This window comes from Taurulus bubalis, assembly GCF_910589615.1.
Source record: "Taurulus bubalis genome assembly, chromosome: 1".
Taxonomy (NCBI): Eukaryota; Metazoa; Chordata; class Actinopteri; order Perciformes; family Cottidae; genus Taurulus; species Taurulus bubalis.
This window is the reverse complement of record NC_136589.1, coordinates 17,117,551-17,144,596: the sequence shown is the minus strand read 5'-3', so window position 1 is coordinate 17,144,596 and position 27,046 is coordinate 17,117,551. Positions and strand designations below refer to the sequence as shown.

General features: G+C 43.3%; 2 protein-coding genes across 2 annotated transcripts in view; both read right to left on the bottom strand.

The window, feature by feature from the left end:
* Positions 1–23,393, bottom strand: part of ppp2r5eb (protein phosphatase 2, regulatory subunit B', epsilon isoform b) — a 46,614-nt gene extending 23,221 nt beyond the window's left edge. The window contains exons 1-2 of the mRNA XM_079227849.1: positions 23,017–23,393; positions 13,639–13,802 (exon numbers count right to left, since the gene is read on the bottom strand). Of these exons, the coding sequence (XP_079083975.1) occupies positions 13,639–13,795 (157 nt within the window). The 5' untranslated portion in view covers positions 13,796–13,802; positions 23,017–23,393. The remainder of the gene's footprint in view (positions 1–13,638; positions 13,803–23,016) is intronic.
* A 934-nt stretch (positions 23,394–24,327) lies between these two features.
* wdr89 (WD repeat domain 89) lies at positions 24,328–26,826 on the bottom strand (the record flags this gene model as incomplete). Its single annotated transcript, XM_079223522.1, has 2 exons — positions 24,328–24,494; positions 25,803–26,826. The coding sequence occupies 2 exons, from the start codon at positions 26,824–26,826 to the stop codon at positions 24,394–24,396; spliced, it is 1,125 nt and encodes a 374-aa protein (XP_079079648.1). The 3' UTR covers positions 24,328–24,393.
* Between the last annotated feature and the right edge of the window lie 220 nt (positions 26,827–27,046).

The following is a 27,046-nucleotide window of genomic DNA, read 5'->3' as shown; positions in this document are numbered from 1 at the left end:
TTAGACATGAGACGTTAGAAGAGACAAACAACAACAGTGCAATGGGTACTAAATTAAGTATAAGATAAAGATAAAGTGCTCAGACAAACAGATAACGTTAATGTAAGTGTATGTTAAAGTGACGTGTGTTTAAGTTAAAGTGTATGTTAAAGTGACATGAGTGTTTATGTGCATTTTAAGTGCGTTAAAACCACGAAGAGAAAGAGCTCGATAACGTCCAACAGTTGGAGCGCAAGTCTTTTAAACAAATAAAGCTCTTACAGTTCAAGAGTGCTTCGAAATGTGTTTTTCAGGTCACGGTTTCTTTCCTTTGACGTTTACTGCATCACAGCTTCAATAGTCAGCAGGAGACAAATGTTACTCTGGTGTTTATGAAAAGGAAAATACTTCACTGCCGTGCGTCACTATTCTCAGGTTCTACCGTTCCACACACACTCTCGTCGAGGAAGGTGTAAGATGACCAGGAACGCACTCTTTAAGAACAGTCCACACACACTCTGTAAGGGGAAAGCCCCTCGTCTATAAAAGCAGTGAGCGTGTGTGACGGGGCGAGTGGGCTTGAATTACGGGGGGGGGGGGGGGGGGGAGGAGAGAGAGACACAGACACACTCAACAAGCGACTCGACCCCTTCTGCCTGAAGGTCAATTTGTAGGATAGTATGTACCGACTGTGACAGTGTAATGTATGCACACTAAAAAAGGTATAACAAGTGAAGGTGGACTGGAAATTAGTGAGCAGTCAGGCGGGCGGGGCCGTTGATGGGAGGATTGTCACGGCGGTGTGGCCATGACCTTTGCCCTCGTCTCCTGCTGACGGCTTCTAATTAACCTTATTTACCCGGAGAAAGTTCAGCGGAACCAGAAACAACCGACAAGTCTTCTACGGTTGGTCCCTGGAGTCAAAAGATCCAAGTCGATATATTTTTTGTGTGCAGTTTTGCCACTTGAAATTTAGATATTAGCCACTTTAAGTAATAATAAATAGTAATACGATTACTTTTTTCTTGGATACTCCCAAGTTTCATATCTGACAAATCTTTTTTTCTCCCGCTTATTATAAGAAGCATGCAAATTATTTTGGTTACATGAGAAAGTTTGGCAGAAGCTAATTTACCTAAATGTAGAACATAATGTGACAAAAGGACGAAAATTAAAACTTTATGATTAAATGTCAGTGTCACAGCTGAATCTTTGAGCTGTAGTTATCATTTAGTTATTACAAATATTGAAAGCTGAACCTTAATAGAACAGATTGATATTCTGATTTTGTTTTTTATCCCTCGTTAATCTGCCAAAATAGTGCACTAGTGCAGGGGTCAGCAACCTTTCGTATCCAAAGAGCCATTTTTCCACCAAAAAAAAAAATTGTCTGGAGCCGCAAAAAATATTTGATATCACAGCTTCTGAAGTTTTATATATAGACATATTATATATACAAAAAACTATAGTTTGTTGTATTTATGAAATTATAGAAGAAGAATAAAGATTTTTTTTTTTTACATTGTATTGCTATTTTACCTGTTTATAACTATCAAACAAAAAATAGTCATGTGTCGGCTACATTAAGGTTAATTAAAAACACAACTATGCAGACCTTCAGGTCTATCTATATTTGTGGCTCATGTGATAGAGTGTTTGCCCTGTAACTGCAAGGTAGTAGCATCGATACCTGTCCTCTTCAGTGAGTTTTACATTTTAAACGCATATCTTTTACTACGTTTACACTGAGCGTCCTCCTCACTAGAGCACCGCAAACGGAGGACGGATCCGTTTTCACTAACGGACGCCTCACTGTCTCATGAGCTGACACAGAACCAGCAGCAGTAGTGGAGTTTGGAGACGTGATTCACTTCCTGAAAGTATATCTACTTTACTCAGTTTGGTGCAGCAGTTGGAATCGGGAGGAATCGCTCAAGGGGGCGGGGCTCTGAATCACGAGTAGCAGCTTCAGGGGCGGAGGCTTGACAGCGACATGACGCACATTTTAGTGAAAGAAATATTTAAACATTTATTTTCAGTGACACAATATCACCTAAAACTCCAAGATAAGAGTACTTCCCTTTAAAAGTTTTTCCACTGGGCAAAAAAAAAAAGTTGTCTTTTTTTTCTTTCTTTTTTTTGTCAAAGCCTCAGGGAGCCGCAACAGATGGGCTAAAGAGCCGCAGGTTGCGGACCCCTGCACTAGTGGATAAAAATATTTTGACTTGTTTCGAGTCACACGTAGAAGCATCTCCACCAGAAGAGAAACTGTGTGTGTGTCATGTTTCCCAGCAGCCACTGCTGTCGCTACTGGGGCCCATAAGCCACTGGGGTTAAACATTACGTAAAGGATTACAGCGAGCAGAGACGATAAACGCTGACTGTCATAACATCTGTTGAGTCTTCAAAAAACAAAAACAACAGAAAGACAGACGCGACCCGGCAACATGGCCACCATCAGCTGTCGATGCAGATCTCTCCGTGTTGACGTTTACGCGCATGTACTCATGCGTTGCAGTTGAGAGACACACAGACACACACACAGTGGAGGAATAGTCTGCCGTTATAATACCTGACATATTTAAATATATTAATATATGATTTTAAAACAAACAAGATGAACTCAAACGGTTGTGTCAGCAGTTTGATTGCGGGATGTTCCATCACAACGTCACTCTGAGGATGCAAACGAGCACGAGAGGAACGCTGGAACCACGATAACCGAGCAGAACAGTCCAAACGCCTGCTGACCTAGAGTCAGCCTCTGTATTTATACCCATCCAAAGAGCCCAACGTGACTTTTCCGCCAAATTAGTCGTAAAGATATTCAGTTTGCAAGGTTTTAAAACAGATATAAGCAGCACGTTTGATAAATGAGTCGATGTAACTCAATATTTGAGCCACAAAAGGACAATTATAAATTTGACCGTGGTAAAAGCTCAAATGAAGCTTTGAGTATCTGTCGTCAAATATTATGTATTTCTCTAGATAAAAACAATTGCTGTGAATTTCAGGAATTGATTAAATGTATTTTCTTAAATACATGTTGACTTTTGGACAGTTAAAAAAACGCTCCACAGTTATTGGAAACGTTTGGATTGCACAAGTTGAAACAATCCCAATTACAACCCAATTATACAAATTGTATAACACTAATAATATAAGCACCGCCTGAATTCTGATGTTAAACAATACAGACGAAACCTTCAGACACTTGGTTCCAGCCCCATAAAACATGCCGTGGTTTAACAGGAGCGCAAAGAGACGCGAAGTCAGCAAACAGATTCAGTAACGGGAAAATAAAGCTAATATTAACCCCCATGAGCTGCTGGTCAACGTGTGATACTCATAAGAGGAAGGATTTATTATTTCTTCTTTCAAACGATTATAGAGTCTCACTTTTAAAAAAGCGTTGGCAATACATTTGCATACATACAAGTCTTAAAAGGTAATAAAAGAACAACATCCAGCCTGCAATCAAATCCACCAACATCCCATCCAGATGTGTTTGGTAAGACAGCTCTGTTATTGGACTGAAGTGAGATTCGGATGTTGTGAAAACACTGAAGGGAATGTTCTTACAACTCAACACCGACAACGGCTCACTCTCATTGAAGCGAGAACGGCTGAAGGACAACACAAGCAAGTACCCCGCCCGCGCACGCACGCACGCACGCACGCACGCAGTAACAGAAGACGTGCAACATATAAATATATGTCCACGGCCGAGATACAATCTACCGTGTCCCGACTCAGTGTTCTCAGGTCTCAGACCAGCGGCCCCGTGAGGCGCCAGGCGGCTGTCAATCATTACCACAAGCAGCCGCTCTGGTAAACTTTGCTCCCGGCGGCTGCAGACAACGTGGCAGATGGCGGAGCGACGGAGTCACTTTCACTCCCGTGTTCAGGTAACGAGGCGTCGCAGGTGATAAACATCTGAATCGCATCTCACCGAGACGAACTTGAAGACTCCTGCAAACACAGCGTCACCGCTGACTAGGGATGGGTATCGTTTGGGTTTTTTCCGATACCGGTGCTAAACCGATACTTTTAAAACGATACCGGTGCCTAAACGGTGCCTGAACCGATACTTTTTTATTGCCAAGGCAATGTTTTTTCTTCAAATTGAACAATATTATTAACTGTTTAAAGTATACTATAGATATAAATAAATACATACAAAACACGCTTCAAACTACAGCTTCAAACCTGCTTTACTGGACTACACGTCATCATTAATATCAACTGGAGAGATTTGTTCCATCAAGCCGAGGACGGGCGTTCAAAAGCTCGTGCTCGTGTCTGCAGCGATCTCTGTGTGCGCGCACTGTGTGTGTGTGTGAGAGCTGGAAGCCCCGCCCCCTCGAGCCCCGCTCTGCATGCAGGCAGACAGAGAGCAGAGCAGCGAGTGCGCTTTGATCCGCGCTATTTTAATAATCGTTTTTAACGTGCGGGCACCGCGCTACCTTTTTCGTATCTATATACCGTGCAACTTTACAGAGTAGTGTAAAAAAAATGTATTTAAATCGTCTCAGGCACCGGAAGGAAGCACCGAAATCTGCGTTGCTTTTCGGTCCGGTAGGTACCGGACGTGTTGGAACCAGTGCCAGTATGGCACCGGTTCTCGGTCCCCAACCCTACCGCTGACGTGCAATAAGGTGACCACGACTTTCGTCTGTCTTTACAATGTCTCCTTTTTGCCTTTTAAAGAGGAGATTTCACAAGTTTTAAAGCCGTCTGGAAACAATAGCCAAGTGCACATAAAAACATTGAAAGGGTTTTTTGCTGCTTGTAATTATTCCTTATGTTCATACTGGTCAGTTAAAATAATATCCAAACCTAAAATCCACAGTTCTCATTCTGTGCAAAATAAATGTATGCAAAAGTTTAAAGTTAATTAATTGAATGAGGGACTCTTAATGGCCGTACAATTGTGAACCTATCCTTTAATACCAGTAACCCCAAAAGAACACTTCAAAAAAATGCCCCTCCGGCAGCTTATGTTCTTCTTCCTCGAATTCATGATGTCTAGATTTGGCTTTTTGTTGCAGCAGTCTGGTATTAACACTCGCCAGGTTAGAGGCTACGTTCCATGAGTGAACAGTAACTTCAAAAACATCCCCAGCACTTCTAGTGTGAAGACTTCTACTCCTACTTGAGCAGTAAATGCTAATGATGCTCGCTGCGTTGGTGGAGCGATGCCTCCGAGAGAAGACACATCGCTTTAAAATAGTTGATTATGTTAGTTAATTAGGCACTCGTCTAGTTAAAAAAAACACAACGTATATTTACAGGGTTTTATGTATTTTACATCAGACCAACGCAGAGTATAGTGGCTGCAGTGGTACGTTAAATGCGGTTTCATAAATATAATAACTATTCATATAGCACCTTTAAAAACAGAGTTTACAAAGTGCTTTGACAGACAAAGCAGCAAAAGTGAAAAGAAAGTCTGATGAACCTGATAAAAAGTACAAAGAGGAAGCATAAACAATATATGATAAATAAATAACAAATAAATTAAATATTTTTTTGTAAAATAAAGCACTAAAGTGACAGCATCAAAGTCTGAAGAGCAGGATGCATCATTTGGGACGGTGTTACACAAAGACCGCCTTCACGAGTCCAGGTGAGCGTGGACCGGGTCGCATAGCAGGAACTCCACCGGACATGAGCGCCGCTGGATCAAACTCAACAGTCTTTCTCCTCGGCTCTCTCACCACATACATGTGTCCGTGTCTCTATCCTACACAATAATAATAACAATAACGCGCCGTGTTGGATTAAGGCTGGTTTCACCTTGGGTTTAATTGATTACGACGTCTAGGCAAGATTAGTTCCTTGATTTAAATCTGAATTTTGTCAATATCAGATTGTTCAACTGGGAAATTGTAGGTATCTTTTCTGTGCTATTGCACCATACTGTCTAAATAAATTGATATAAATTTGATTATGCTATAATCAGGCTTAAGTCCTCCCCCCACAATTTTGCACCGATTCCATTCCTTGTTGAATCTTAATGAAAATGTTACTTGACAAAAAGGAAAGAAACTATTAACTTTATCCTTAACTAAAATATGAACTGCAATGGAGTTATGCCAATTAGTTGAAAGTTAATCAACAGAAACGACCACTTTGATGAAGCGCTTGTCGCTTTAAGTCATTCATTAAGCAGAAATAGTCTGTTTTACGTCTTTGGATGAACTGAACGGGAAGTCCAAGCCTGGGCAGCGCTAATATGATTTCCATACTTCCAGACACGTTACAGGCTTCAAGTCATCAAAAAAGCACAACTGATAACGAAAATAAATCACCAGTTGCATCCCGATGTTGCAAACGCTGAACTGGTGTGTTGACGAATGCTGAACAGCAGATGGAAGCTCAGCAGGCCCAAACTTCACGTCACACTTGTTCCTTCAATTAACTCCTGGTTCCCCGATCACAAAAAAAGATTCAAAGAACGAATCAACACAAACGCTTTTCCCTTATCACGGAATCACAAAGGTGTTCTCAATCCACCTGTGAACTTTTCATTCTCCTGTCAGCCAGTAAAATCACTGGTCTTCTGTTACCATTCCCAGTCCATTTTAAAGTCCACCTTTCCATCTGCCACACGCACAGGGTAACTGCTGTGTTTTCTCTCTCTCTCTCTCTCTCTCCCTCTCTCTCTCTCCCTCTCTCTCCCTCCCTCTCTCTCCCTCTCTCTCTCTCCCTCTCCCTCTCTCTCTCCCTCTCCCTCTCCCTCCCTCTCTCTCTCTCCCTCTCCCTCTCTCTCTCTCTCTCTCCCTCTCCCCCTCTCTCTCCCTCCCTCTCTCCCCCCCCCACACAGCGGAGGCTAACTTTAAACCCCGCCCCTCCCCCCCACACACAAATACTGCCACTCACTTAATCAGGTTTCCTCTTCCTGTTCGGCAGCAACCGCAGAAAGCGACGGTCATGAACGTCGCGGTGCGAGCCGATTTGGACCGAACATGTGGACCGCTGAGTTTCTGGTGGACCTTCCTTCTTGTGGGCTCGTTTGTAGCGAGTGGGGCTGGGAAAATGTAAAGAGACACCTCGTGGATCGGGTTTCCCCTGAGGGGAGGGAGGACGAGACGGCCCGGCGGTGGGCTTCATCTCAGTCTCTGGCTTTCTTTCTATTTTCTGCCCCTCTCCGCTCTCTTTTTTATTTTTATTTTTGTTAAAGCCTGCTGCCCAGAGAGGTCAGCGACAAATCAGTCGTCCGACACGAGGTGGACGTGAGTCGGAACCTAATTCGGGGTGGAGATGCCGACGCTCTTAAGGCAGTTTGTGCCAGAGCCTGAGAGACGTCACAGCAGTTCACGTCAACTTGAGGAGGGTGGAACACACTGCAGTCACAGGAGGCGGACAGGAAACCTGATTTTTACTCACAAATCATTCTCACGCGGGCGACAACCCTTTCAGCATAAATGTTCTTTTTATTCTCTGAACAAATGGAGGTCTATCTGCAAATGAACAGAACTCTGAAATTAAGTCTGTGTCTAACAAGCTGAAGAGATGTTAATGTTTAGTCCTGATATAAAATTAGTCAGTAAATGCCCCTCTGGTGAATTAGAAAGATATAGATAAAAAATAAAATCACACCTCTGCAGCTCAGTCTGACCCGTTATACAGTTTCAAGGCCCCAGAGTTTGAGCCTCGAATCACTAAATACCTTGAAGCCAGGCAAAAAAAAAAAAAGCTCTGGGATTTTGTCATGTCAAAATGTGAGATCTGGACATATACACGTATAGCTCGAAGTAGGTCCGAAGCATATAGTTCATTGCCAGAGGTAAGACTGTTGAACCAGGGCGTTGGTTTGGATATGAGAGAAACCGACTGGGTCTCTTGTGAAGATTACTCCGGCGTGCGGCATCCTTCTACCCGAGGAGCCCATCGAGGAAGCTACGCCCTCCTGGTCTTCCCCTGAACGTCTAAGAATGAGCTGCACTGCCAGCGATTTATGTAATCAGCGTGCTTTACCGAGACCCTGCTCGTCATTTTCTGGCTGAAGTCTGACCTGTGACGGTGATTAACCCACGAGGAGGAGGAGGTTGATGATGTGCTTTCCTAATCTGCTAAACAGACAGCGCCGAGCACAGCTGTCCAGATATATACGCCCACAACTACTGCTGCATACATATGTACCTCAAGGTGGGAGGCAAATGCAGAGAGATTATGGAAATTGGGAGGGAGGGAGGGAGGAAGAGAGAGAAAGAGACACAGAGAGAAAGAGAGAGAGAGACACAGAGAGAGAGAGACAGACAGAGAAGCAAAGCAGCTTCCTCCATGAGAGTAATAATAAATAAATGTGCACACCAACAAGAAAGTGAAGGACAAGCAGGAGAGATTTGTTTTTGTTGCGGTTGGAAAAAGACAGGAAAATAAGAACCACATCCCCGCTGCCACACTAAGTGATAACATCCTCTACGGGTATTGAAAAATTAATCGAAAGAAAGAAAACAGGAAATCCTTTTGCCCCCCCCCCCTCTGAAAAAAAGCAAATGTTATGAGTTTTCTTTTTAAACGCACCGTAGAAATAAAAGATGCATCTTCCTCATGAATCAAAACAGTCCTGAAAAATCCTGCAGCTCCGCATTTCCAGCAGGAGAACGGGAACGTTGACTTCAAAAGGAATCTGAGACGTGTCTGGAGAGTATTTACAGAAAATACCGAAACTGGAAAACAACAAAGGATCTTTGATCTAAAACAACAAGTGAGCTAGGGAGGAAACAATTAAAAATAGAATTAATTGTAAAAACAAAAACTGTTGCTAATCCTAAAAAAGAAAAGAAATATGTACATCCCTGGCCTCTTTCCCTGTCACACATCCCCAAATTAGTGCGAGAATCTGGGCAACCTCAGACCAGTTAATAAAATACAGCGCTGCCAGATACACATCTCCCTCAGTTATACGATGCTGAGAGGTCAGAGGTCCTCCCACAACAGTTGATTTCATTTACCTATTTAATTTTACTGGTTGCCGTTTCAAGGGGCTTCTCGTCGGCCACAGAGGGTCTACGTTTGCCTTAAAGGTGCACAACAGGCGAGTGGAGGAGGAGAACCTAATCCTCGCTCTTCGACTTGGTTCAAACCGGCATGTGTGTCTGAGCAGAGGTTAGCGTTGTCGTCTTGTGACCAGACGGAAGGTTTCACCGACCCGAATCCCGGGACACAAATGAGCCGCTGCACAAACTAGAAGGCCGAGCAGGAAAAGCAAACGTCTCTCGCCGTGGAAAACATGTCCGGTTATGTTACCTTCAAGAAAAAAAAAAGGTGAATCTTGAAAGTAAAACACACTGACAATCTATCATGAACAATTTAAATTATATAATATTAATGGCAATGATCTCCACCACTTTTTTTCAGTCCCTTACCGTGATGAAACGTCAGAATCTGTCCCTCCACAAGATTTATTAGAAATAACCTTGTATCACTGCTGTTGGTTTTTAAGTGAGATACTTATTCCACATAACCGTTCGAACGATACCAACCAGCATATGGAGGTGAAACCCGGTCCAACCAGAGACCTCCATGATCCTCATTCACAATCCAAGAACTGAGCTGCAGACTCCGATGCTCTCAGCTAATCATGCAGATTAATAAGAGCTCCACCAGCAGCCACTCAGCGGTCAGCCGCAGCAGACCAGGATCCACGAGGAGGTGAGAAATGAGCGGAGCGGCGTGAACCTGAACGTGTGAAAGTGAAGCGGGGAGGTGCTGAAAAAAGACAGAGCCTGTTGCCGGCTCAGTCACAGTGAGACTATAACATAGACGAAGACGAGAGAGAACATTCTGTCCGGCTTAAACGTGCGGCACAATTACGATCATAAAACACACGGATTGGATCACAGATCGGGTTGTTGATTCTAGCAACTGGTCTAAAAGAATCCATACTTCTTTTTTTTCTGCCACCGTAGCAAAAATAAGTCAAAATGTTATACTTTTATTTTGTTATCGTGGTTTTTTTTTTATAGTTTAGAGTAAAGGGATCATAATTCATCTCTAATATCTATTTTATATTCATGTGAAAACATCTGGATTTTCTCTAGTTTCTCACCAAAACTAAATTTTACTAGATTATACCTGATGCAATGTCATTGTCAACCGCACTAATCATTGACTGCATGGCAACATTTGCATGCTTTCTCTGCAAAATATTTGTCTCAGTGTCACCCCGATAACGTTATAATTTACCTTTGCTTCCCTTGTTAGCGGTGCTGCTAATGTTACTAGCTCTCGTCCTGTTAACTTAAACATGGATTGGTTGTTTACAATGTAAAACTCTCAAGAGATCGGCAAACAGAAAGCATTCATTTCTCATAATACTAAATCGTGAACAACAATTCAGTGTTGAAATCTTAGAAATAAACTGAAAGAAACTGAGTGGACCAACTTAAATAAATACACAAATTTGCAAATATTTTGCTTCAAAGTTGCCACCACGGCATTTACCAAAAACCTTTAAAGATCAACATGAAGCAGCTGTCCAGGAAGATTTCCTGCTGTGAATTTCAGAAAAGGGAAACGAGATGTTGTGCTCTCGAGGAGCCGTGGTTCTTCCTTTCTTTCCAACAATTCAAAACAACTTGATGACTCTTTATCGAAACAGTGTGTGTGTCTCTGGGGTGGCGGTCAGGTGAGCTTGTGGAGCGTAGATGTCTGCATAAGGCCAGCCAGTGTAAGTGGAGCATGAACGCAGACACACACACAAATGCACAAACACCCAGTGTAGCATGTAAACACAGCCCAGGGCTCACTTCCTGTCCCAGCGTATAAGCCCCGCCCTGAGAAGAACCCAGGAAGTGGTTTTCCATTAAAACTCCTGAGAAGCAGGCGGGTCTGTCTGGTTTCTGTGTGGCAGCATTCCTGCCATAAACACCAATGTGAAGGGGAAGCTCATTGTTACTACGCCCAAGTGCATACCAAGCATCGCCCAATTATGCGCATTCAAATACTCTCCACTGCTCATCAATACACCGGCATTCCTTAACCAACAAGTCAGAGACAATCTAGTATCACGTCAGAATGTCACTGACATCTCCAGTCCCAAGTAATTAATAAAGCATTACAAGAAAGAAAAAAAGAAAAATCAATTGGTGGGTATATGGTCAGTGGTTGCTGGTCAATGCTGGCGTGCAGCTCATCGCTAAAAAGGAGAATAGCTGGTCTACCTTAAAAAAATAAAAAATAAGAGGTCAGTCCACCTTAAGTGAGCTTTAATCAGCAGGAGCCCAGCGAGACGCAGGAGCTTGGCCCGAGTCCTGGAGGCTTTATTCACCAACAAATAAACAGTATAATCATTATAATTATAAACGGTACTGCGAGTCATCATCTCACACACAGACACACACACACAAACTCTCGTCAATGGTATAGCTTCCAGTAGTGATGTGTCCTTTCTTGTCGAGGCTTCGATGCGCGCGTCGAGTAATCCAGGTAGATCTTGGTGAAGCGCGTATCGAGGCTTGTGTCGATGACGTATGTGGTGACGTTCGAAGCCTCGCGAGCCGGCCGTACCACGTGACTGATTCAGAAAATGGTTTGTGGGTTTGCCGTGCGCTTTGAAATATAAGAGGCAGCGAAACTCAATGGATTTCCCCCTTCCTCTCTGTACCCAGCTTCATCTGTGTCTGTGAAAGGGTGTTTTATAAAGCAGGCGAAATAGTCTCAAAAAGCCCAGCACTGTGGAAAAGTTCTTCTTCAGGTCTATCTATATATGTGGCTCATGTGATAGAGTGTTTGCCCTGTAACTGCAAGGTAGCAGGTTCGATACCCGTCCTCTTCAGTGAGTTTTACATTTTAAACGCATATCTTTTGCTTCGTTTACACTGAGCGTCCTCCTCACTAGAGCACCGCAAACGGAGGACGGATCCGTTTTTACTAACGGACGCCTCACTGTCTCATGAGCTGACACAGAACCAGCAGCAGTAGTGAAGTTTGGAGACGTGATCCACTTCCTGAAAGTATATCTACTTTACTCAGTTTGCTGCAGCAGCTGAGGAATCGCTCTTCTGCACTCATCTGCGCGCGAGGGCGGGGCTCTGAATCACGAGTAGCAGCTACAGGGGCGGAGGCTTGACAGCGACATGACGCACATTTTAGTGAAAGAAATATTTAAACATTTATTTTTGTTTTCAGTGACACAATATCACCTAAAACTCCAAGATAAGAGGTCTTTCCTTTAAAAGGTTTTTCCACTGGGCAAAAAAAAAAAAAAAAGTCGTCTCTTTTTTTTTTTTTTTTGTCAAAGCCTCTTTTTGAGCAACAACCTGCTCCGGAGCCGCAGGTTGCCGACCGCTGCCCTAGGTTTACAGCTTCGGGGGGGGGGGAAGAATATTTCCACAGCCTCTCGATATGCGAAGTCAGAAACGTCATTTATGGAGCTCCGCAGGCCGTTTGTCTTGACCTGCAAATACATGAACTGTTAGGCTTTAAAGGTGATAGTTTAAAGCAGCAAATCCCATTGTGAAAAGCACGCAACATTTTTCGCCGCTCTCTGTCCGCTGTGTGCTCACCTGTGCGCATCGCAGCGGAACTCCGCCTTGCGCAATGCAGAGAGCAGAGAAGTAGACGCATCGCTCAAACCATTTGGATGTTTGGGAAAGAGGATGGAAATGTGAAATAGAAAATAAAAGGTGTATCTTGAGATGATGAAACGTATCAATGTCAACGATCCAGATTAGGTTGAAGAAAGAAAAAAAAAAAAGGAATCATTCACAGATCGTACAAGGCTGCATGTGAATGTCGTGTGGTATGAACATATAAATTGTAATCAGAAGATTGGAGAACATCTTTGCTCTACATCAGTGACACAGACAGCTGCAGCGCCCTCTTCTGTGTGATTATCATGATGATCTACTGTCTATGCACGCGCACACACGCACGCACGCACGCACACACGCCGGCCGACGTGTACAAAGTCACGTCGAACACCTTGAGTCAAGATCCAAATATATCAGGGTGAATTTTCAGGGAAATTTGAGTAGAATTATGCTAATAAATACGCAGAATATCTGACATGCAACACAGGTGAGCATTCGAGAGGATTTCATGTTGCTCGTCTACCAACCAGTGATCGACCACTGACCTCCGCTTTCAGACATCCGTAATTTGCATTCCTCTCTTCTGTGTTTTCTTTTTTTTCTTTTGCCCAAGTTACTGGAGCACCCAGGTCATTCGGTGTGTCTGCCGTCTTATCGGTCGCATGCCTTGTTGCCCTAATCGGCAAACAGGGTTATTGCTGCTCTTATTCAATGAAAAATAAAAAAGGAGAGTCCCGTTTGTCGTGAAGTGCTTTACGGTAACTTTGTGAGGCGTCGTGGATGAACAGAACAATCTGCAACCATTCTACGAGGTAGTTTAAGATGATGCCCAACCTTGAAATGTACCAAAAACAAACTTTACAAGAGTCACAATCACGGGACGTTGCACTAAATGAAGCAAGAATACAAACAACCTTCTTACCTGTGTCATAATCAACTGAATGTTATTACTTTTGCAGGAAGCCAATGAACACGAGCAGTTACTCAATGTTAGTGTTTGGCTGTTTGTCACCCCTTCAGCCAGCCACACACACACACACACACACACACACACACACACACACACACACACACACACACACACACACACACACACACACTCATTCACTCTTACCCTTGAGCAGGGGCAAGGGCGTGAGCTCAATGGGTTTGCCCTGAGAGCGGAACTGGGACGAGCTCTGCGACCGCTTCTGCTTGGCCTTCCTGACAGACTTCCGTGAAAATCCGTCCACTTTGTCCACAGATGGAGACGTGGTGGCTGCCGAGGACATAGCCCTGCTGGGAGAAACACACGGAGGGGGGGGGGGCGGGGGGTTAACACGGTCAAAAAGACATGCGTAAAGAGAGCGCTCAGTTCACTGAGGGCAGCATGATTAACCACAGTGTTGACAGTTATTCACAACAACTGGTCTTCAAATGATCCATTTTATGATATAAAAATACATAGAAATCAGGCTGTATTGGTGTGAAAACAAGTGCAAGCTTCCATTTATCCCTTGAAAAAGACTATTTTTCACATTTTGATCCATTATCATGCAGCTCCACAGCCATCAGCTTTTTTCGGGTAGCGATTTCAAGGAAGCAAAAGAAGAAGAAAATTACTTTTTTTATTTGTTTTTCTAGTTCCATCAGTCCACTTTCATTCAGCATTTTATTCATCTCACAACAAACCTGTGCAGCCACAGCAGACTGCGATCCATTTAGGCCTCGGCCTGGTTACAGTACACAAAACACACCAACTTCCTACCTGCCAACGAACCATCTCTCACACACACAAAGAACGGCAGTCTACCCACAACAATAGAGCTTCGGCTGCGAAAGGAAGCCGAGGAAACGTCCTCCACCGCGTGCTCGCTGCTGATTATGTCTCAAACAAAACAAAACAAAACAAAACTTCTCACAATAAAACACAAAGCCGCAGCAGAAGTCACACCTTTCACTGCACCCCAAAGGCTTATCCACCAAGAGTCATCCTCTGAAGCTCTGTGTTTTTAATGTCCACACAACGGGACACATCGACGTCCCGATCCGGGTCACACCAACTCAGCCGGACGACACGAAGGCCAGAGTAGAAAGAAACCAGGAATTGTTGCGTCATAAAGACGTGAATGGAGAGCTGCAGGCTGTTCTCTACCTCTCTAATGCTCTCTGTCACACAGGCAGCCTTAAAGTATGTCCACTGGGCCACAGTGCGTGCGTGCGCACGCACGCACGCACGCATGCACACGCAGTTTGAGACTGCACAGCTGATCCTCCATCATCATCATCATCACGTACAGTACATTGCAGCATTAGAAGTGATTCATGTTTGTGGCCTTGCGTCCATCTGTATGGTTAGAGACCACCGGTGTGCTGATGCGAGGAGGAAGACCATAATCAAAGCTGACAGCAGCGATTAAGGAGAGTTCCAGTTTACATTTAAACAGATTTAGCTTTTTTTAGGGTGAATATTTATTTACAGCAGCTTGCCTTAACCTACCAGTCAGTATTTTAACTCTTCCTCAATGGCGCCCGCGAGGCTGCTTGTTGACACTGTCTACGTTTTTAAAATATTCATATCTTCGCGATAATACGTCGCAGAAATATGGTTTCATGGTCTAGCTGAAAGAGGAGACTTCCTGCTTCCGCTGCCCTGCCACATTTTACCATGATTAAGACTAGAATTAGGGGCATCAGCGTATCATATGACGCTGTGCTCAAAAATTTCTCGTCACACGAAATCATTCACCGTGATTTGTTAAATCATGAGTAAGTCGATATTTGGTGAAATCAATGAACCCTCAAGAAACTCAAAGAACTAGCATGTGACTACACACTAGGGCTGCACAATTAATCGAATTTTAGTCGCGATCACGATTTTGGCTGCCACGATTAAATGAGCATGATCGTCAGCGATAGACGTTTTAGTGCTACTTTAGTGCTATATGTGTGCTCTGCTACAAATCAAATCAAGTGCTTCCTCAACTAACAGTCAGCCAACCACCAGGGGAGAACGAGATGGGAGGTGTCATGCGCATGCACCGCAGCCTCAAAAAGTTCTGTCTGCTGTCGACTCCGGTATTAGTAGAAGAGACGGACAACAGACAGAGCGCAGTTTGGACGTTTTTTTGGATTTAGGGGAAATGATGTTAACTAAGAACAAATCATGTGCACAGAGTGCGTTAGAGTTGTGTCTGCGCCGCATAGCAATACAACTAACGTGTTCAACCACCTGAAAAAGTAAACAAACCACCGCACGACGAATGCATTAAGGCTAAAGCTAACGTTACCTCACTGAATCTCCGTCCATGTCCAACGTCAACCCAGAAAAACACAACAGCGACCCTGGATAGCGCGACAGCGTATCCATCCACCTCCCAAAGACATACGGAAATAACGGATACAATTGTATTTCATCTGGCCAAAGACATGTATCCAATAAATACTGTGAGCAATGAAGGCTTCAGACACTAGACAAGAGATACGTGATCCCCTCAAGCAATTATTTCTCCAAACAGGCATTACCTGCACTGTATGAAAAACGTCGGGGGGAAATACAAAGGGATGTCACAGCTGTCGAGACTATTTTGCAACTACGACTGACCTGATGGCATATTTCTTTTTAGTTAGCCCTTTATTTTGGGTAAACATTTTATTTATATTTTGCTTCAGGTGAATAAGAACCGTATAAGTTTTATTTTGATGCAGAGACGTGTACATTAGCTGGAATGTAGGACAACATGGAAGTGAAAGCAGTGCTCTGTTGATTTAATTTTGGGTAAAAAGTGTTGATACTATTTTATTTATATTTTCCTTCTTTAAGATACAGTGTGATAAGGACCAGTCTGATGCAACGATTTGTATATTAGCCAGAATGTAGCACAACAATGGAAGTGGAAGCAGTGTTCTTGTTCCTTTAAATGTGAAAGCACAATAAAAAGATGTTGTCCTTAAAATTAATGAATAATCGTGATCTCAATATTGATCAAAATAATTGTGATTATGATTTTGGCCATAATCGTGCAACCTTACTACACACCTGAGCTCTGAAAACACGCTGGCGTTTTCACTCATAAACAAGAGAGATATTATGGCAAAGGACGCACTTTACTACGGAGGAAGCTGTGGTACCGATTTTGCTGACGAGGACGAGCCTGAAGGCTTTGACTCCTCCGGCCAAGAGGAATATGCAGACAGAAGGGATCCATTTGAAGATGGGCAAGTGTATTTAAATACTAAACTTTGTGTTGCAATAGCATATTTACGCTAGCAGAGTGAACCCATTTAGCTGGTCTCGCTCCCTTTCGAGTCTGGCGTAACGCAGGTACGCACATAGTTTGTTTACGTTAGCCGTTAGCCCAGTTAGCTCAGGCCCTGAGCATAGTCCCTGCTGGATCCCAGTAGTCATTTATTTTACAGCGAGGATTCACATCTGCAGCAGTGGACAACATGCAGCTTCGTTCCAGCCACCAGCACGGCAATCCGGACACTTCTCACCAGGTACACAGCTCAGCTGCACATGTACACCCGTTGAACTGTTCAAACTGTGTGAAGTTAGTATTGACTAGTCATTTATTTTACAGAGAGGATTTCACCACCACCAGCCCCTCTAGCACAGCCATCCCCACCAGCCCAGGTCTGTTTTCTATATCTGAACATGTATATTTTGTAAATATATATTTTTAATTTCTAATACATATTTTTTATAAAAAAAAAAAAAAATGGTAATGGTAATTTTTCATTTGCAAACACCCCATGAAGCTTTATCTGCAGTATGAAGTCATTTCTCAGTCCCATTTTATCATTTTGGTGAAAGGTGTGAAAGATCACATTTCTACTAGAGAAACGATAATAAAGAATTTAGTTTTAGACATTCATTTACATGCATCTACCATTTTATTCATATATTTCACAGCTTTTGTGAACCTAAAACCTTTGGTAAACCAATTTCCATCACCAAAACCTATATACCACCTGAGTAAAGTTATGTTTTCACAAGAGATATGAAGAATTTCCAAAAATTGAGATTCCATTTTTCAGCTTTAGTCATATTTTCCCTTTACACTTTTGACTTATGACAATAGTGCCTCATTATATAGAGCGCTGAGATTGCTCTGCAATTTATGATATAAAACAATTTATGATGCAAGTGCCTTAAAAAGGTGAATTTAAGGAATGTCAAAATCGAGAAAATCGACTGAAAATGACCCCAGTGTTGGAAAAGTTAAGGCGATGCAGGGCACCTCCACTAGAAAACAGGAAGTCGTATATTGTGTGAGACTTATAATGCGCCTATACTTTTTGAGGGTGGTAAATTAAAAACATGGAGGCTCCTAATCTGCTCCAAAACGGCAATGATTTTCTCCTTCCGTTCTGCCCTTCACAATAAAAGCCCCTTACACAAACAGAGGGAACTAAAAGAAACTCTGAGCCTTCACTGAGCAACGCAACAAAAATAATGAATGCCAACACGGAGCTGCAACAATTAGTTGCAGACATCATTTCAATAAATTATCCAGCAAAATAAAACACCAACATGAAAAGGTGAGGACTGGCCGTTTTATTAATTTATAAATGAAATATCTTTGCATAGTTTGATAAGAAAACCAATATCAATATGTCCCCATTGGGATCGAAGAACTTGTGTCAGGGCATTCCTCACTATATTATTTGATATTTTGTATAGAATAATACATGCGTGTTGGTTAAAGCACTACAAATGTCTCTAAAATGTAATTTACTTTGTATATTAACCGGAGCTGAAGGGATGCTTCCTTCTCTTTTAATGTACTACGACAACCTGCATTCACAGATGACAAAAACAATTTCATGTAGATGACAAGTCATCCGTCAACAGTGCTCATTGTCTGCTCTTTAATAACCACAGCTGCTAACGATCCAACTGAATGAATGCCTTCTGTTGAGCATCACCGTGGTGGGGAAAGCACCTCCAGCTGAACACTGATCTGTCTCATCGGTGGCGACTAATTCCCCATTAATCTGTAAATCCTGCTGTGTGGTAAAAAACTTCTTTTTTTTTTAAAGAAGCTCCGACTGAAAACGTGAACACAATTTTACATTCACTTCCCTCGTTGACTGTTTTGCCTTTCAAACTTTGGCAGAGGGATATTCAAATGCCATACAAAGTGGGTCCCAGCAGCATCTCCAGACCGAGTGAAAACACAACAACGCACTGCAGACGGAGACGGAGACAACGGTTCCCACAAAGACCAGACGGAGCCTCTGAGAATCACCTTCACTCAGAGATTATCTCCGGCTAGCGGCTTATAGGCCCAAACGCGCGCTTTGACACCATTGCAAATAGTTAAAACCACAATTTCAGGAGTTGCGATCGCGGCCGCTGCAATAGAATATCTTTTGTTTTTAAAAGTTCACCGGCTGAATAGGAGTTAATCATCCAAATTGAGGGTGTAAGAAGAGACGGTGTGACACGAAGCTGAAACAATTAGCTAGTTCATTAATTAGATGATGGCCAGAAAATGAACTATTCAAATAATAGTTTTAGTCTCATTGCACTCTCCAATGGGGAGATTTTTTTGGTGCGATATCTTAAATTCATGCCAATAAAGCACTTTGAATTGATAGACAATTTTTTTGTATTTATTTTTGACAAAGCAGTTTGTTGATTTGAAAGAAAAATGATCAGCAGAATAATCGACGTTGAAGATAACCATTAGCTGCAGCTTGGTATCGCAAGCTGTGCCGAAATAATCAACTAAAATGACTTTTAACTCAGTAGACAGAATGTGAAATATTACCATCACATATTCACTGCACCCTGATACAACTTTAAATATCTGCAAGGACGCCTTAATGCAGCCAGTCAGCTTCATTCAGCTCGGATCAAACGTACGCTGTCTGCGTCGGTGAAGTTGGACGTCTCCGTTTGCAAGCCACTACTCCTTTTCATCACTGCCAGCAACAATTAATATTTGAGGAGCTGTCAATTATTTGTATGCTTCCTCCACCTGGTGAATGCCACCAGTAAAAAAAAAAAAAAAAAAAAATCTCTCTCTCTCTCTCTGAAAAACACTTCAGTGCAACCACAACACACGAGGGAGAGCAAGACGACGGCGACTGGTCAGGCGTATGGCAACCAGGCACCGAAGCCATTCCCCTCCCGTGTCTCTTACATAAGAGACCAGATGAAATCCAAACAGGCTCAGGGAGGGTGGGATTAAAGAACAAGGAGGGAGGAGAGAGGAGAGGGCACGCCGAACAACGGGGAGAGAGCAACAGAAAGGGAGGAAGAGGCGAGAGGGAGGGAGCTGCTGTTTGACCGAAAGTCAACAAATAGGCAGCGGCGGGGCAGAGCGAAAGGAGCTGAAGTGAGGGTCCAGACACAGACAGACAGACACAAGATAAAAAGGAGGCTGGCAGGAGACAAAGATCAGGTCTCTATCGCCTGTGGTCCAAAGTTTAAACTCCAAAGAGCTGAGAAAACCAGACGCACTAAGTTTGAATTAGTTTCTCTGCCGCGAGACTTCATCAAGACTGAACTCAAACGTAATCATGAACAAGCAGGTGGAGGAATTTAATCCGACTTCACTCAGACCAGTGAAACCTTTAACTCCAAGGAGACAGTATTCAAGCTACAGCACCACATGTATGCTTATATATAGTCCAATATCTTGAAGAATATTATCATCTACTGAGACACTTTGGTATAAATCACCAGCTCCCAGTCTTTAGTTAACCTTATTACATAACGTATGATGACGAAACTCAAGAAACTAAAAGAAATGTCCTTAAATATATGAAGACGTGAGCATAATGAGTAGGACAGGTTTGAGTTGACCACTGATAGTATTAAGGACAAATAAAAGATTATTGTTATCTATTACTCGACACAAACGAGAGCTATAACATTTGCAAGAGCCCTTGGTGACGTCTTCAAATGTCACGTTTTGTTCCCGACAGTTTGAAACCAAAGAATTTCAGTCTGTTACCACCGACAAAGAAGAAGAACACAATGTTTTGTAATCTTTTTGTCAATCAACTAATTGTCTCAATGTTTCAGCACCACAAACTGCGCGCACACTTAAAAGACGAATATTCAATAATATCATGACAAACACAGGAAATGTCTTGAGAGGAATGAATTGAGTTAAGACAAAAACTTTGCAGCCGCTACAAACTCCAGCAGTCTGAACCGAGCGAGTTTCAAGCCTCACAGCAACATATTAGTTATGCACAATAAAGAGGCACGGTTATTTTACATATCAGTTTCCTGGAGCAACCGATAAATGGATGAGTGGTCCCAGCACTAATTACATCTCAGGACGAATCCCAAATGTACTATTTTTAAATTATTATACTACTCACTTCTTCGGAAAGGCTCCTGTTGCCATTACTGACTTCTAAAACGATATGATTCATTCACGAGATAATTACACGAGTTCACAGTCAAGAACAAATGAACTCAGCAACTTTCTCACACACGCGCACACACACACAGCTGATAAGAGTGAAGTAGTAACTACACAACGCATCATAAATACAGGAGACTTTGGATGTTCAGCTATCTCAGACGGAGCTGGACCGGCCCTCAACATGGTGTGACATTCAAAAACCTTGTAGACGAACCAGCGTGACAGTACTAAAACTAGGAGTACACTTACACACACACACGCTGCAAATACCATCACGTAATGCACAATGCCACACCTGGACTCTGGCATACTGCTGCCATTCAGACATGGCCGAGAGTTGAAATAAAAAAGGAAAAGTCATTGTTGGAAAGTTACTCAAGTGCAATACTTGAGTAGATTACCTAAGTAAAATACAAGTACCATGAATTGAAGTTGAGTATTTCCTTTTTCTGCTATACTTCAGGAGGTAAATATTGTACTTTTTACTCCTCTACGCTTATTTTGTTACTTTAATTACTTCGCAGAGTCTGCTAAATAAAACAAAATATATATATCAACAAACAAAATACGATGCATTATTATGGGTTAAAATAAAAATTAGGCGGAAAATCCACACACAAGCAAAAGCAATAAATAAAATAAAAAATTAGCTCCACCTTTATCGGCTGCAACATAAAGTGATGTAAACATGGATGCATGAATCACAACCCAACGACACATTATTCTGTAATGGGACATTCTTCACGAGGATAACTTTATTATTTTAAGTATATTTTGATGCCGATACTTTTGTACTGAAGGGTACTTTTGAACGCAGAACTTTTACTTGTAATAGAGTATTTCTACACAACTTTCACTTAAACTCTGAGCACTTCTTCCACCACTGACCATCTTCACCTTCTTGTATCTCTCACTCATCACCCCTCTAGTTTCTCCATCTCACCCTCCTCCATGTCACTACAACACGCCTCACTCTTCATCGCCTGTCTAACTTCCATCATCATCATCATCTGGTGTCACTAGTGGTGATGATCTCTCTCTCCGACTGGTTTTACATCCACGACACAAGACGTTGAAAACAACGTTGGTTTGGGAGAGGGATCCTCCTCTGTTGCTCTCCCGAAGATGTATTTCCTCCTCCCCCCCCCCCCCCATTAAAGTGTTTTTTTGGGGGTGGAATTCACCCTGTTCAGATGTGAGGGTCAAAAGGTCAAAGGTTATCATGTGTACAGATTGTAAAGCCCTCTGAGGCAAATTAGTAATTTTGGGCGAGACAAAATCAATTTAATTGTATTTTTCTCGACAGTGTTTCTTGGTGCAAAGCCAGTCAAAGTACATATCGGATTATCAACACGCATTCTTTTTTTAAATCAAACCCACGAGGATTACAAACATCATCATTTGTTTAACTTTAAAAGCAACAACAACAAAACAGCTCAACTCTTGAAATAATAAAGAGGATACACATCCACAAAGTAATTAGATGTTAGTTATTATTATTAACTTATTATAATTTACTTATTGTTATCAGCTTGGCCATGTTGGGGCCTAAAGGCAGCAAAGAAGCATCATATTCAAAACTTGACAGCGCTATAACCCTCCTCGCCTCCTAAGCTAGGAGAGCTAGTTAGCTTGCTAGCTAGTTAACTCGCTAGCTAGCTGCCCGCTTAAAAGAGTCTGGATTCACCGCTTCAACCTTTCGCCAAGTCGTCTCTTCAGGGGGACACGAAAAGACTTTTACCACAACTAACGTTTCGTTTTTTCAAAGCAAAGCCGCCCGGCTTTATTTTCAGAAAAATGGGCATTTTTTTAGCCGGCTAGCTAACGTGAACGCGGGTCGTTAGCTCGTTAGCTGGCTAGCTAGCTCGTTAGCTTCCTTCTCGCCCCAAACACACACACACACACACACACACACACACACACACACACACACACACACTATAAGAGAAACAATCAGTAGATTAAAAAGCTACACGTGTGTGCTGATAGAGAAACGTTACCTGGGCGGACTGGGGCGATCACCCATCATCCCAGGTGTAACAACAAGGAGGGGGAGGAGGAGGAGATGGGGGGCAGTGCTAAAGGCTAACTGACAGCCCCGAGCCGACCTGGTACTTTACCTTTGATCCTCTGCAACGAAGACGGCGGCGGTTTGTGTTTGTGGGGGGGAAATCTACCGGGGGCTAACCGTTAACCTCCAGCTCGGTGCAAACAGACGGGGTTTGTCTCTCTTTTTTCTTCTCCCCCCCCCCCCTTGAAGCAGCAAAAACAAGCAGGAAAATGTGGCCTGAAAACAGCCGGAAAAAAACCCACACGAGTACCTTTTTTTTTCAAACGGAATAATCCTCAAACTCCCATTAATGACAAAAAAACACGGCGATATAAAACGATAACGTCAACGCGTTTACATTCCCGGTACTGATCCACGTGCCTTCCCCCTAGAAAAAAACCCAGGATTGTCCTCTCCTTTAGCTCGTTTTGTGATTCGGGGCTGTTTCTTTTTCCTCCCTATTGTCAACACTGCTGGGTTGAGAGACCTCGGCACACATAACAAGAAAAAAAAAAAAGAACCCGCACAGAAAACGTGCTGGGCGCGTTAGAACTCAATGTACGACGGCGATTGGCTGCCGTGGCGCGGCGCCGAGCGCTGTGATTGGACAAGAGGCGGTGTCGCTGCGGCGTTGATGGTTGTGGTTGGACGAGAGGTGGAATCGCTGCGGTGCTGAGTGCTGTGATTGGACGAGAGGTAGTGTCGCTCAAATAAAATCTTTTGAATCCGTCGGTTAGGTGGAGGTGGAGGATGAGGAGGAGGGACCAGGGGAAGATATCGGGGCAGAGAAGCGAAGTGTGTTTGCAGGAATGAGGCTAAACTAGTCCGAGGGGCCCGGCCCTTTTGCTTGTGCACGTTTTATTTATTTATTTATTTGTTCACGCGCCCGCATTTGACCCACCTCTTTACTGCTTTATTTGAATGCTATTTTACAGCACGCTGAATTGGGTATATGTGCAATGTCCCGAGATTAGAGAAAGGGGATGTGTTAGCAAGAAGAGAGTTACATAACTATACAAATATTTATAGGTCTACTATGAATATAGCCAATGCTGGACGGAGCAGTGTCCATGGGCGCGCGTGAAAGGACGTGAAGGGGTGGCTCAGCTGTGGATGTCTGCAAATTCCTTGATATTATAACTGTATGTTAGAGGTAAGAGGCGCTGGTGACATAGATTAAAAAAAAGAAGTTTCTATGTTCCAATTCTGCAGCCATGCTAGAAAACAATAGAAATACAACCTAATATAATCCCCTATACTCTACTGAGCATACAGTTCAGGAGAGCATAGGTATATATCATGATAAAATATTGGATATTTATTGGAAATCACTGAATCACAAAGAAGAATTATCTTTTAATGTGATTAAAGTTGTTTTTCTTCCACCACTGCAGGATTTCTCTGGAGTCTCGCACAGAAACTGCCAATCATGTTATTCCACTCTTTGCTATTTGGGAGCAAGAGCTGCTCCCTCAGCGGGATCCTGCCGAGCCGGGTGGCTCTGGTGACTCCCATAATGTGATGCAGGGACCAGTGGACCTGCAGAAGCTTTAACGGGGGAAATTACAACGAGGAAATGTCACAACAATGGACAACTTGACGAATTAGTTTAAACAAATCTTAATTAAAAAAATGAAAATGTGAGAGAAACCTGAACCCTGTCCCAATTTCATAGGATTCACAGCATGTTTAGTTTTTTCGACGCTTAACACTTCACTCAAAAAAAAAGAAATTTAAAAAAAGGAATTTAAAGTTGCTAACGTTTTCAGTGTGAATTTCAACCTTCAACAGCAATAATTTAATCTAACTAAATAAACTAACCAAGAGACAAGTGACACAGGATGGGAACTTGGAGAACATGTTTTTCACCTTATTATTATTATTATTATTATTATTATTATTATACACCTATTATTGTGTTGATTCATTGTCAGCTTGTTTTTTACTTTTTTATTAGGGGTTGCATTAACCATGTTTTAATTGTTACTATAGATTGGCTCTGTGGCACTCTGAGTTTCTTCTGAAAGAAAAGTGTGTCTAAAAATTAGATTTATTATAATTATTATTATATTTAAGGAAACTTAAAAGTCTTAAAAACTCTTTGAAGTTCATTGTAACTCAATTGCAACTGAGATTTAAATCAATGGACCTTATTTTGTTACTTTTACAGCGTGAACATAAGTCATATACCTGAAACCTATTTAAAACTGGTATGCAGTATGGAATGAAGACACATGGCTTCTTGTGATGTCAGATGTCATGTGATCAGGATACATTATCTGAATAATGTATCCTGATCACATGGTAAAACCAGCTATAAAGGTCACATTATGTGTCTGTCGAATCAAATTTAAAAGGACGTCATGTCTAGTTTCTGAATAAATAAATATTAATCAGAGAAATCACAGAGGTACAAAAGATATCGTCTCTACGTCACTCCTCAGTCCACATATGGTCACTTCCTGTTCAAGGGTTGCAAAAAAAACAAGATGATAACAATACTGTTATCATATTGTTGTGCCTTATATTTGTGCAATACTGTTACTATATTTTGTGCCTTAATTCTTTTACCTTAAGTTTATTGTAATTCGGGGTGTTAGGAGGACCCAGCAAAATAAGCTTTTCATTGTATAGAGTAACTGTCTGTGATCTGTGCATATGACAATACAAATATCTTGAACCTTGAATGTTTTCTCTCACAAATAGAAAGTGAGCAGCACATCAGTTAGTGGGATTCAGGATTTTGAGTTTCCTTCTTTTCCCTCCGGTAGCAGTGTTTTTTATGCGGTCTGGATTTGAGCCTCAAAGATGTCTCGCTCTTCATGGACTCCCTTTTCCCGGCGGTGAGCTCCCCACCTCCTGGTCTCCACAGCAGCAGCTGAGCGTCCTCGCCGCCCGTGACAAGGGCCTCCCTTGCCACGTCCCACAGGAAGCAGCGCACCGTGGAGGCGTGGCCTCCCTCGAGGGTCCTCAGCAGACGAAGCCCCCTGCCGTCGCACTCCATCAGGTGGAGGTCCCCGCTGTTCTTCCCCCCGACCACCAGCAGCTTCTGGGCCTCCTCCAGCCACCGGCCGCCCACCAGATAGTCCACGCAACCGGCGTCAGCCGTCAGCGTCTGGCCGCGAGCGTCCGAGGTGCTGAAGACGGTGAGGGGCTTGTCCGTGTCTAGCTGGCTCAGGTCCCACAGGTGCAGCCCCTCGTCGTGGCTGAGGCACAGCAGCTGCGCATAGTCGGCTCCGGACCAGCAGACCGAACCCACGGACGAGTCGCTGTTGCAGGTGGCCAACAGCGCCTCCTCCTCCGGCCCCCGGCTCAGGTCGAACACGTTCACCAGGCCATCCGTGGAGCTGGACGCCAGCCGATCCTTCTCTCGAGGGTGGAAGCGCACCTGTGTGATGTCGTCGCTGTGCGATTCGGAGTACGCCCCGAGGAGCCCGCCGTCGGGTTTCCTGACATCCCAGAAAACCAGGAAGCTGTCTTCGCCGTTGACCTGCTCGGTGCCGGCACACAGGAGCACGTCGCCGCAGCTCAAGTCGAAGCTGCAGTAGCGGTGCGACGGGTCGCTTTTAAACACCTGCGCTGCCTCTGAACCGGGGCAGCGGGCGTCCCACCCCCGGACCGTCCCATCAGCAGAACCCGAGTAGAGGAGGTCAGGGGAAGTGTGGGAGAAGACAACCCCACAAAGCGGCCCTGTGTGGCCCCGGTACTCTCCCACCAGGTCCAGAGTGTCCTTGTCGTGGAGGTGGATGCTGAGGTTGGAGCAGGACACAGCCAGCAGGCCGGCAGGCTGCAGGGCCATGTCCAGGAGGTATGTGGGCTCCTCTGGGTGAGACCGGCGTGCGATGGACAGCCCTTTGAGCTTCTCATCCAAACCCTCCATGGTGGCTCAGCGAAGAATGAACCGAGCTGAACAGGAAGGAGAAAATGACAAAGTTAATGTCGCCTTTTAGAAGCCAAGATTTACATTTGGTCCATTAAATCTCTCAAAAAAGGATTTACAACCAGACTCAATTCACATTTCTGATCCTTTAATACATCCTTGCATACTGCACATAGTTAAGTGCACAATAGGACATTACTTTAATGTTTTAGGAATTATT